At 28.7% G+C, this 13,983-nt stretch overlaps 1 protein-coding gene across 1 annotated transcript; it reads left to right on the top strand.

Annotated features, from left to right (window-relative positions):
- Positions 1 to 12,881: 12,881 nt before the first annotated feature.
- Positions 12,882 to 13,741, top strand: LOC124896696 (uncharacterized protein DDB_G0286299-like). Its single transcript, XM_047408400.1, has 2 exons — positions 12,882 to 13,375; positions 13,552 to 13,741. Exons 1-2 carry the CDS (start codon positions 12,882 to 12,884, stop codon positions 13,739 to 13,741), a joined length of 684 nt encoding a protein of 227 aa, XP_047264356.1.
- Positions 13,742 to 13,983: the final 242 nt, after the last annotated feature.

The raw sequence follows: 13,983 nt of genomic DNA, 5'->3' as shown, positions 1-13,983 counted from the left end.
TTGAGACTAAAAATAACACTAGCATGGGCCTTCGATATCTCGTACATATATAGAAATGTGAAGAAGTAGACACCTCTTCATTGACGTACCTGTTTCTTCCATGATTTTACTATATTACCCCTAATTAATTATTATATGTCATTTTCGTATTTAAAAATTAATAATATTTAATAAAAAAAGATAAAATAGACATTTATGACATATTTTCTTCAGCTGTTTCAATTGTAACTTTATTATATCACCCCTAATGAATAATTATAAGTCATCTAAGTATTACAAAATAAATAATATTTAATAAAAAATAAAATGATAAATTAATTTTTGATATTTTAAATTAGTTGACATCTTATATGAGACCCACTTAAATTTTTTTCAAAAATATTTTTTATAGAAATTTTGTTATATCACTTCTAATTAGTTATTATGACTCATTTAATACATTTCTGATTCGCTACATCATGATATTTGGTCGGGTCTTACATATTAGAAAATTAATCAGGTTTAATAGAAAAAATAAAATAGACACTTATGAGATGTCTATTTCAGCTGCTTCAATTGTAATGTTATTATATCACCCCTAGTTAATTATTATAACTCATCTATGTATCAAAAAAATTAATAATATTTAATAAAAAGGGAAAAATAGACATAAATTAACTCTTACTGTTTTAAATTAACTTGACATCTTATATGAGACTTACTTAAATTTTTCACAAGTATTTTTATAGCAATTTTATTATATCACTTCTAATTAATTATTATGAGTCATTTAAGACATGTTTGCTTCGCTCAATCGGGCTATATGATTGACTTTCGAAATTATAGAAACGCGAAAAAGCAGGCACCTCTTCATCGACGTGCCTGCTTCTTCCTTTATTTTAATTAATTATTATATGTCATTTATGTATTTAAAAATTAATAATATTTAATAAAAATAAAATAAACATTTATGACATATCTGCTTCAACTGTTTCAATCATAATTTTACTATATCACCCCTAATGAATTATTATAAGTCATCTAAGTATTACAAAATTAATAATATTTAATAAAAAATAAAATAGAAATAAAATGATAAATTAACTTTTGATGTTTTAAAATACTTGACATCTTATATGAGACTCACTTAAATTTTTTTCACAAATATTTTTTATTGAAATTTTGTTAGATTACTTCTAATAGTTATTACGACTCATTTAATACATGTCTAATTCAGTACGTCGCGATATTTTGTTTTGTCTTACGTATTAAAAAATTAATCATGTTTAATAGAAAAAGTAAAATAAACATTTATGACATGTCTACTTTAACTGCTTCAATCGTAATTTTATTATATCACCCTAATTAATTATTATAACTTATCTAAATATTAAAAATTTAATAATATTTAATAAAAAGGGAAAAATAGACATAAATTAACTCTTGTTGTTTTAAATTAACTCGACATCATGTATGGGACTCACTTAAATTTACAAGTATTTTTTATAACAATTTTATTATATCACTTTTAGTAAGTTATTATGAGTCATTTAAGACATGTCTGCTTCGCTACTTCAATCGTGCTATATGATTGACTTTCAAAATTATCTCAGTGACACTTAAATTAGAATAGAAGAAAAAAATATTATAAACTCCATTATTGAAACAAAATTTCTTCTATTTCTTTATTTATTATTATTATTATTAATCTCAAGGAACTCTGAAATGTTTTGGTATAGAAAAATGTTAGAAATGTGATTTATTTGGTAGCGCTATAATTTGTTTTTAATGATATTATATTGTGTTAACTTTGAAATGTGAAAGGAGAGGAATAAGGATCTAAATTTGAATGCTTTTACTATGTTCAATAAAAGATAGTAACTACTTAATGTAACTGTTTAGACAGTTGTCGCCAATCCCTAATTATGTAATATACTTTATCTGCTTATTTTATTCTAAAATTTTCAAATCTAAAACAAATTTTGGACTTGAAGTTTAAATGACGGTTTTAAAATAATTTTCTAATTGAAATTTTGAAATGGGAATTTTATTTGATTTTTATTTTTATTTTTGCAATGTTTCTAGTGCATACACTTGGCATTCTAAAACGTTTTTGTGTCTTCATAAATATGTAGAGAGACACACACTAGCGGCGATAGGCCCGTGCTGAGCACAGACCCAATATGTTAAGATTAAATTTCTTAAATTATTATGAAAGTAGTGAAATAAATTATCATAATTAAGTATTGATAAAATTATATAATATGAGTATATTTAAAAATTTAATTGAAGTTTATATCCTCCCAATAATTTTAAATCTTTCATTAAGTGTTAAGGAAATATATTTATGAATGAAGCAGCGTAAAAAATTAAATTATTTTAAATAATTTAAGTTTTTAATTATTTTATTTATAATACTTTTCTTCTATTTCAATTTAAGTGACACTGATATAATTTTGAGAGTTAAGCAAATATCACAATTAAAGTAGCGAAACAGATATCTCTTAAATGACTCATAATAACTAACTAGAAGTGATATAACAAAATTACTATAAAAGAATACTTGTGAAAATAATTTAAGTGAGTCTCATATAAGATGTCAAGTTAATTTAAAACATGATAATTTAATTTATCATTTTATGTTTATTTTATATTTTTTAATTAATTATTATTATTTTTTAATATATAGATGACTTATAATAATTAATTAGAGGTGATATAGCAAAATTATAGTTGAAACAACTGGAGTAGACATGCCATAAATATCTCTTTAATTTTTTAAATTAACTATTATTAATTTTCTAATACGTAAATAATATAAAATAATTAATTAGGGGTGGTGTAATAAAATCACAGAGCAAGTAGTGGTCGGCAAGCATGTCGACCACCGAAATAAAAAGGTAGTTAAAAAAAATAAAATTTAATTTTCCTATTTACGTATTTTATGCTTCATTTTGTTGTACCTAATAAAAATTGATAATTTGATTATTCAGATCTTAACTCATAACTATGTATTTAATTTTTTGTTTGAATCTAATCATTTAGATCTCTGTAGGTATACTACTTCCATACTTCTTTTTTGACACAGATTTTTCTATTGCAAAGTATTTCATCTAACCATTTTTAATTTATAATTTTTATCTATTTTATCCTTGTTATTAAATATTATTAATAATTTAATATTTAATGACTTATAATAACTATTTAGAAGTGATATAATAAAATTACTATAAAAAGTACTTGTGAAAAAAATTTAAGTGAACCTCATATAAGTTGTCAAGTTAATTTAAAACATCAATGGTTAATTAATTAGAAGCGATAAAATTACTATAAAACGTACATGTGAAAAAAATTTAAGTAGACCCCATATAAGTTTTCAAGTTAATTTAAAACATCAAGAGTAAACTTATAATTTCATGTCTATTTTACCTTTTTTTTATGAAATATTATCAATTTTCTAATGCTTAGATGATATATGATAATTAATTAGGGGTAATATAATAAAATTACGATTGAAGATATAGAAACAAACATGTCATAAATGTCTATTGTACTTTTTAATTAAATATTATTAATTTTTTAATACATAAATAACTTATAATAATTAATTAGGGGTTCTATTCACGATTGAAGCAGCTGAAACAGACATGTCATAAAGATCTATTTTACTTTTGTTTAATTAAATATTATTAATTTTTTAATACGTAAATATCTTAGAATAATTAATTACAGATGATATAGTAAAATTACGATTGCAGCAGCTGAAGCAGATATGTCATAAATATCTATTTCACCTTTTTAATTAAATATTATTAATTTTTTTAATACGTAAGTGACTTATAATAATTAATTAGGGATGGTATAGAAAAATCACGATTGAAGCAACTGAAGCAGACATGTCGTCCACAAGCTGCCTGCTTCAGCAGCTTCACTATCGCTTATATATACTAGTTGGCTACTCCATGCTATGCACGACCCAATGTTGGACCTTAAAAATTCTACGTTATGTATAATTCTATCATTTAATTAAGATCTTCATTTATTTGGCTGATGAATTTTAAGTTAGACATATATTATTATATTTAGATTGATGAAATTTTTATAACAATATTTTAAGTTCAATCTTTTATGGCATTGATAGTCAATTAGATTTTTTAAAAAAATTTAAGTTTTTAATTATTATGATTTATAATATTTTTTCTTCTATTCCACAAATGAAAGTGACATAGTAAAATTATTATAAAAAAATACTTGTAATTTTTTTTAAGCGATCCCATATAAGACGTCAAGTTAATTTAAAACATCAAAAATTAATTTATCATTTTATAGCTATTTTATCTTTTTTATTAAATATTATTAATTTTTAATACTTAAATGTCTTATAATAATTATTTAGGGGTAATATACTAAAATCACGATTGAAGTAGCTGAAGCAAACATGTAGACTATGAGCAGTCTGCTTCAGCTGCTTATTATGACTTCTTATATAGGATAATATATTATTAAATTTCAATTGTCATTATTTTTTATTAAAAATTATATAAAACTATAAATGTGGGTTTAAGAATTTAACACAATTATATGATAGAAAATAAATTTCAATTTTTTTTTAAATTAATAGATTAGAATTTTGGGAAATAAAAGAATTAGAACCTTTGATTTTATTCAATTGCTTAATTAAGAAAAGGCGTTTATCACGTGATTAGTTCCTCAATCCCACATTAAATATTGTTGATGGTCATATCCTGTTGAAATAAAGACATTTTTTTCTTGCAAGCAATTTAATTTGTCAGAAACTATATAATTCTCATTCTTAATTGATTGGGTAATAAAATTTTCTTTTAAGATAAAACATCAATGAATTAAGGATAGGCTAAATTAATATTGAACTTTATTTTAACAAATTTCAATTTTCTGAATTTCATCTAAACCTAGACTTTAATACCAATAATTTTCTAGCTCAAACTCGTTGTTACCTGAAAATTATGAGTAGTTTTAATTAATAAATGTCAAAAAAATCTATTTTTAATTCTAATTAGAAATTATTTTCTCACAATTTATGTGTGTTTGAAAGACTATAATTGTATTGCTTGGACTGAGGTTGCATTGCTCTGTAACACGCTTCTCCATCTTACATGTAACTCACGAAGGAGAAAGTCTTGTGGGCTTTCTATGAAGATTTTTAACAATTGAAATGTGATGTTTCAGATTCATCAAGTAATGCCTGAAAAAAAAAAGGATTAGCATCTCGAAATGCAGCAACATTATCATCGGTCAGTGGTGGAAGTGGAAGACGTAGCTATTTGAGAGTTAATAATTTAAATGACCACTCAACTTTGAACTTTTATTTTAGAAAGTCACTTAACTTTGAATTTTACTCAGAAAGTCACTCATGTTTACTCGGAAAGTCACCCAACCCATTTTATTATTTTTTAAACTAATTTTTGTTTATGTAAAAATTTTTTAATAACAAAATTATGAAAAATACAAAAGATCTATTTAATGACCCTTTTACCCATTCTTTTATTGATTGAAGAGTAAAGCATTTGGCACTTCATTCTAGTGAAATTTACTGAAGGGAGTAGAACTTCTTTTGATGTCGGACTAAAATGAACTGATTAAAAATCAGAAAAATACCTACCACATGAAAAATATCATTACTAAAATTCAATTGTTAAAATTTTTTTTTAGATAAAAGTGAAATTTCCTAAATGACAAGAAATTTTGATTAATTCAAAATGGAAGTCTCTCTTAATAAAAAGAAAGCATCTTTATAAAATTAAATAAGAATTGATGAAAAAATAAAATTTAAGATAAAAGTTAAGAATTTGGGTTGTGGTGCAGTGAGTGGATGAGGCTGGTCCACCCTTAATCAGAGGTCGATGGTTCGACCCTGGGTATGGAGAAAACTCTATTGGAAGCGCTGCCATCTTAATGGGCCCTGCAACGCACGATCCGAATTAGTCGGGGCTCCAATGCGGCCACAGGATACTAGATGGGAAACCAAAAAGAATTTGACACAACAATAAGCATGTCCAGCAAGAATGCAGATAAAATCAAATAAGAACTGATGAAAAATTATTGACATTTTCGTAGGTGTAACTTTTAAATAATAAGGCATGTTAGGGCATGACCATATTTTGTCCATGTACATATATTTGCAGTTTTTTCTTGGTAGACGTCTAGCCATAGGATTTGAAACTTCAGTTTTTGATTTGAAATTACATTTTCTTATAAAGTTTGAACAAAATTTTAATTTTAATTTTAATTTCAATCCAACTTGAAATTTTCAACTAATATGTACCTAGTCTAATAAGTAAAAATATATCATGTGTGCAACAATCTAAGAATAAAAATGTAATTAAAGAATCACGGACACAATAGCTAAAAATTCTCTATCAAGAAAGTGACTGCAGGCTCTATTGAAATACCGTAGGCTCTTAAGCATTTAAATGTAGGTATCAAATGAAAGAACGGGTAAAATGGTTATTAAATGGACATTTTATATTTTTCAGAATTTTGTTATTAAAAAAAATTCACATGAGCAAAAATTAGTTGAAAAAATAATAAAATGGGTTGGGTGTCTTTCCGAATAAAACATCTAAAGTTGAGTGACTTTATGAGTAAAATTTAAAGTAAAGTAATTTTGTGGGATAAAAGTCCAAAGTTGAGTGACCGTTTAAATTATTAACTCAGCTATTTGATAATAAGTACATTTCAAAAGAACTCCTCCAATAATTTTTCGCCACAGGCACTGTCTTAATGACTCCATGGTTGATTTTCTCCTTACGCCTCAAGCACTGTATGAACCACTTTATTGTTTATTTGTTCCTTACTTCCTGAGGAGTCGCCATTAATGTGTGCGGTACAAATTTTTACAAATGGGTTGAGTTTCATTCAATAACCAGACTCCTAAAGATAGAAAACATAAAATCAAAGATACAAATTCCAATCAAAGAAAAAATAACAGCTGATCATAATACTTTAATCAAAGATACAAATTCCAATCAAAGAAAAAATAACAGCTGATCATAATACATATTAAAGTATCACAAGTCTAAAATTAAGAATAAAATTTATCAATGAATTGCAACATTTCATATAATCTGCTGATTTCTTCAATGCCTTTGGTGACGATGTAATTGAGAATGTACAGATATTATGTTGGAAGCACTAGTTGTTTGATCCACTCCATTATTGAAACAAAATTTCTTCTGTTTATTTATTTATTTATTTATTTATTTATTATTATTAATCTCAAGGAACTCTGAAATGTTTTGGTACAGAAAAATGTTAGGAATGTGCATAATTTGTTTTTTCATGATATTATATTGTGCTAACTTTGAAACGTGAAAGAAGAGGAAGAAGGATATAAATTTGAATGCTGAATGCTTTTACTATATTCAATAAAAGATAGTAACTACTTAATGTAACTGCTTAAACAGTTTTTCTTTTATTTTAACATTTTCAGATCTAAAACAAATTTCGTACTTGAAGTTTAAATGACAGTTTTAAATAATTTTCTAATTGGAAATTTTAAATGGGGATTTTATTGATTTTATTTCTATTTTTGCATTTTTTCTGGTGCTTACACTTGACATTCTAAGACGTTGTTGCCTCTTCTAATATATATATATGAATATATATATATATATATATATGTATGTACGTATATATATGTGTGTGTATATATATATGTATGTATGTATGTATGTATGTATATATATATATATGTATATATATATATACATACATACATATACATATGGTCAAACCCATCGATAGGACCTTAAACTTGTCTCGAAAATTCACTTAGACCCCTAAACTAAGGCCTGTACCTATCAAACCCGTAAACCCCCTGAATTTTGATCCAATTGGGCATTTTTTGCCTAATCAACAAAATGTATATAGAGAGTGTGTTACACTCGCGTGACGTGACAAAAACGCCCAATAAAAAAACACGTGGCAAAAAAAAATATATGTAAAATTGCTGATTTTTTTATTTTTCTATTTATATTTAATAATAATTTTTTAATTAAAAAAAAAAAGAAAAAAAGCACCCCCACCCCCCAATCATCATTTTCTTCACCCCACCCCACCCCCCAATCATTTTCTTCTTCACCCCACCCTACCCCCCTCCGCCGTTTTCCCTTTCACACACATATATCGTCTTTACCACCCCCACCCCACCCCCAATCGTCTTCACACACAATCATTGTCTTCACCCTCACCCTTCACCCGTCATCTTCACACCACCCCTCTCCCGGTATTTCACAGTTCTGTCACACACAAACATACATATTCACTCACACGCACACATAGTTCACACACATGCATGAGAGCAACAACACAGTCAACATTTTCCAGCGAGATTCGTCGAAAAATCAACTCCAAAATCACACGCAAACACACACATTCACTCTCACACACACAATTCACTCACAAACACACACATTCACTCACACACACAAGAGCGGCAACACAGTCAACATTTTTCGACGAGACTCGCCGAAAAATTAACTCCAAAAAAGAAAGAATTTTTTTTTCAAATCTTTGATATTGTTGACAATGGTGAAAAATAGTTACTCATTTTGTGCTTAATGAAGTTTCTCCATTTTTTGATGTTGTCTTTAATAGTGAAGATTGATTAGTGATTCTGTTGTTGTTCATGGAGTTGTTAATTTTCTACTGATTTGGTGGATTTTGTTATCTCGAAATCATGAAGATGTCAAGGATTTTGTTGTTGTGGGGGTGTGTGTTGGGGGGGGGGGGGGGCTTTTTTTTTTTAAAAAAATTAAAATATTAGAATAATTAAAAATTATATTAATAAAATAATTTAAATATAAATTTTTTAATTAAAAAAGTAAAACATTATTTAATTTACTGTTCACGGGCACACTACTCTCCTTGCCAAATCAACATTTTGTGTCTGATAGGTACTAATTTTAGCACTTGAGGTGATTGATAGGTACAAGCCTTAGTTGATGGGTCTAAGTGAATTTTCAGGACAAGTTTGAGGTCCTATCGATAGGTTTGGCCTATACATATCTATATATACATAAATATCTATCTATCTATCTATCTATCTATCTATCTATCTATATCTATATCTATATATATATATATATATATATATATATATATATATATATCTGTATATACATATGTATGTATACATATATATACACATAGATAAAAGGCTAAACCCATCGATATCCCCTCAAACTTATCCCTAAAATTCACTTAGACCGCTAAACTAAGGCTTGTACCTATTAGGCACCTCAAGTGCTAAAATTGGTACCTATCAGGCACAAAATACTGATTTGGCAAGAAGAGTGTGTTACACTTTCCGTGGACGCGTAAATAGTAAAATAAATAATATTTTACTTTTTTTTAATTAAAAAACTTATATTTAAATTATTTTTATTAATATAACTTTTAATTATTCTAATATTTTAATTAAAAAAAATGCCTCCAACCCACGTCATTGTTTTCTTCACCACCCCCCCCCCCCCCCCCCTCCCACCCCCCTTTCCGTACCCCCTCCTTATCGTCTTCAACCCTCTACCCTTCCCGTACCCCCCTCTTCATTGACTTCAACCCCCGTTTGGTAGCATTAATTGGAGAAGAAGATGAAATTATATTATCCACTAAATCAATTGAAAATGGAGAAGAAGATTAACAGAGAATCAATCCATTTTATCCCATTGTTGACAATTAACAGAGAGAATATCAGTTACATTAATTTTTTTTGCATTTGTTTCTCGGAAATTTAGAGCCCGACAATTTGAAGAAAAGCTTCAAACCAAAATCCACCAAAGAATAGATAAGCTCCATTAAAGACAAAATCAAAGAATAGAGAAACTCCATTAATCACAAAATGAGTAATCATTCTTCACCATTGTCAACAACATCAAAGATGTGAAAAAAAATTCTTCACCATTGTTAACAATATCAAAGATGTAAAAAAAAAATTCTTCACCATTATTAACAACATCAAAGATGTGAAAAAAAAACTTTCTTTTTTTAACAAAATCAGTGTGTGCATGTTTGTGTGAAGATGACGGGGGAGGGGTGTGTGTGAAGACGATGACTTCAGTGTGTGTGTGTGAAGACGACAGGGGAGTGAGAGGGGGTTTGTGAAGAAGATAACTGCGTGGTTGGGGTGATTTTTTTTTTTTTTTTCTAATTAAAAAATTATTAGTATTAAAGGAAAGGGGCAAAATCAAATATTAAAAAAAAATACCACGTGTTTTTTTTCTAATTAGTTATATTTTCCACATCATCGCGTGTGTATTACACACACTTGAGCCGTTAGCTGATTGGGAAAAATATGCTCAATTGAAAAAAATTTGGGAGGGGGCGGGGGGGGGGGGGGGTTTAGGGGTCTGATAGATACAAGCCTTGGTTTAGGGGCCTAAGTGAATTTTAGGGACAAGTTTGAGGGGCTGTCGATAGGTTTGACCTATATACATATATTTATACATATATGTGTATATATATATATATATATATATATATAGGCTTAAGTCATCGTCAGACACCTAAACTAGTCCCAAAAATTCACTTAGACCTCTCAACTAAGGCATGTACTTATCAGACCCCTAACCCACCCAAAATTTGAACCATTTGAGCATTTTTTTATCAATCCGCTAAAACCACAAAGTGTGTGCAACTCACTTTCGCTGACGTGGCAAAATGACGAATTAAACTTGGACATATGACATTAAATTTTAAAAATAATTAAAAAATAATTTTAATCAAAAAACTTATACTTAAATTATTTTATTAATATAATTTTTAATTATAATAATTTCTAATTTAAAATGACGAATTAATCTAGGACATTTGGCATTAAACTTTAAAAATAATTATAATTAAAAAACTTATACTTAAATTATTTTATTAATATAATTTTTAATTTAAATAATTTCTAATTTTTTACAAAAAAATAAGAAAATCTTCAACCCCCTTCCCTCCAAGTCATCGTCTTCACTCCACCCCACCCCCACCCAGCGTCATCATCTTCACCCCATCCCACCATCACTCCACCCCGTGTCATCGTCTTCACTGACCAATCTAGCCGGTAAATTTGCTCTGACAAACAATAGCCGCGTCATCGCATTCACTGGACCAATCTAGCCGGTGAATTTGCTCCAACAAATAATAGCGAATTCCCTAAAACGCATAACAAGGTTAGAAATCAAATTCAAAGCAACTCAATAAAGAAACTATTTTTTTCAATTGTACTAATAAGTAAATGGGACCTTATTACTCCCATAAAACAATCAAGAATTGGATTAGATCCCAGAAAATGATAAATTTTAAACACAGCAAAAGAAAAAAAAACCATAATCCAAAAATATAGATAATTCAAGTTAATACCTCTATAAAACAATCAAGAATTGAATTAAACCCCAGAAATTGATAAATTTTAAACACTCAAAAAAAGAAAAAAGAAAATCCATAATTCAAAAACACAGATAATTCTAGTTATTACTCCCATAAACAATCAAGAATTGGATTAAAATCCACAATTGATAAATTTTAAACACTCCAAAAAAATAAATGAAAAAACCCATAAACCAAAAACATAGATAATTCAAATCCAAAAACCCATCCTCTTCAAGTTGATCATGAAGAGGACAGAGAGAAAACGATTAGTTAAAAAGAAAATGAAAAAGAAAGAGGAAGAGAAACAGATTATTTAAAATAAAATTTGTTTATTAAAATTTTTTAGAGGCCCTCAGTGCCACTTGGCACGTTTTCATTTGTTATTTAGTCAAAAAATCATGCTTCACGCGCTCCTACTGAGTGGACAACACACGGAGTGCCATTTAGCAAAAAAGGCCCGATTGGATCAAATTCGGGTGGGTTAGGAGCCTGATAGGTCTAGTTGAGGAGTCTAAGTGAATTTTTGAGACAAGTTTAGGTGCCTAGCGATGACTTTAAGCCTATATATATATACATATTTATATACAAACACACACACATATATATACATACACACTAGTGGTGATAGGCCCATGCTGAGCACGAACCCAATATGTTAAGATTAAAATTTTTAAATTATTATAAAAGTAGTGAAATAAGATTACTTTATGAAAAAACCCTAATTGCCGTCTAATACCTCACATTTTGATTGATAACTAGATCGGATTATGGCCTTAATGGTCGTTGGCCATCCTCCTCCAGTTATGGAGACTGGGCTAGCTACAACATCTATGCTTGGAATTATAGAAAATCCAGAAACTACATATGCTGATACTATCAAACCTTTACCTCAGACTCATAAGCCCATACCTTTGAAGCAGATTGCATATTTACATGGAGAGCTCAGAGTGGTTTGGAAGGATGAGGAGATTAATCGAATGATGATTAATGAAGACTTACAATATGTAGTGATTGTCAAGAACTCATACGGATGGCCTGAAATTCAAGATTTGAGGAGATTGATAACCAACCAAAGTGAATTGAAAGGGATATTGGGCTATTGAGAAATAGATACATCTTAATTAGGGAAACAAGATTGGATGATTATGTACACTTACTCTCCAAAACTCAATTCTATATCACACATAATTATTGGTCTTACCCAATGCGTACTTTGAAGTGGGATCCATTATTTGACCCTGAGGAGCAAACTTCTATTGCTATTGCATGGATTTCGGTTCCAGTATTACCACCAAACTTTTTTTGGAAGGAGGTAATGTTCTCATTAGCTGTGGCAGTAGGGAAACCTTTACAAGTGGACCTTGCTACTCAAAATAAAACAAGGCCTAGTTGTGCAAGCGTTAAGGTAGAAGTAGATCTACTGGGAGCGTTCCCAAAAAGAATCAATGTTGGTATGAGAATGAAAACAGGAGAAATCAAGGAGAAGTAGGTGAACATCACATACAATTATGAGCGGAAATATTGTAAACTGCAAGCTCCAGGGTCATAATAAGAAAGAATGTTATATCCTACGCCCTGATTTATATTCTAAAGAGGAAGAAAAAGATACCAAGGAGAAGACACAAGAGGAACAACATCATGGAAATAGGGAAGATTTAAATAATGAGGAAGATAAAAGAACACTAGAAGATAAAGGAAAAAAGAAGCTTCATAATGAGTTCCAGGAACAAAGAAGAAAAGATCGATATAGAAGAGGTAGACACAATCATAAGGGGAGAATGGGGATGACATGGAACCTAAAACCACAAGACTTGACAACTAATAATAAATTTAAAGCACTGGGGGACAACATGGAGAATATGGGGAAGGATAATGGGGAGAAAGCAAATAATTCCAATAAGGAGAGTGAAGACAAAGAAAAACAGGCAGAGAAACAACTAGAGAAGGAGTCTAATATAGGCTCTAGCATAAAAAACAAGCAGTATAATGGACATGAATCAAGGTGAAACTAATAATGTTGATGAAGGTAGAATGTTGTCAGTTAATTCATCAAAATCACCAGAGAAAAATATACAAGATGAAAAAGAGAGTGAAACAGATGATAATACAAAACATGTTAAAGGGAATATACAAGAAGAAACTAATAAGAGAGAAGTAATAAATGCTTCACAACAACAGTCCTTCTGGACATCAACCAGAAAAAAGTGAAGAAGAGGTTGCATTACAACAGGAGGGTCCAAAAATCAACACACTTAATAAACATGAGATTACAGAAAAGCAGGTTAATGAAGAGGATGATTACATGAAGACAAATATAAAAGAAGTCCGCAAGGAGAAAGAAAGTCTTTTACCTCTGATCAATGATTAACAAAGTGCTTTTTTGGAATATTAGGTCTGTAAGAACTTAAAATGCTTTTGAGAGTCTTATGGACCTGTAGAAGGTATATCATTATTCATACATTGTACTTTTTGAACCATTTCAAATCCCTCCAGAAATAAAAAGTTACAGACTAAAATTAGGGTTAAAAAATGCTAGAGTGAGTTCTTCATCAAAGATTTGGATTTTTTAGGATAATGATTGGGAAGAAAAAACTTGTGTAGACTCAGTTC

The sequence above is a fragment of the Capsicum annuum genome, chromosome 3 (genome assembly GCF_002878395.1).
Source record: "Capsicum annuum cultivar UCD-10X-F1 chromosome 3, UCD10Xv1.1, whole genome shotgun sequence".
NCBI lineage: Eukaryota > Viridiplantae > Streptophyta > Magnoliopsida > Solanales > Solanaceae > Capsicum > Capsicum annuum.
Note: the sequence above shows the minus strand (reverse complement) of the source record. Positions and strands in the feature narration are given on the sequence as shown.

Excerpts from the sequence above, each read along its gene's own strand:
- LOC124896696 (XM_047408400.1), top strand. The coding sequence starts at position 12,882 with ATGAGCGGAAATATTGTAAACTGCAAGCTCCAGGGTCATAATAAGAAA. Across the intron at positions 13,376-13,551 it reads TATAATGGACATGAATCAAG|TCCTTCTGGACATCAACCAG; the intron begins GTGAAACTAATA and ends TCACAACAACAG.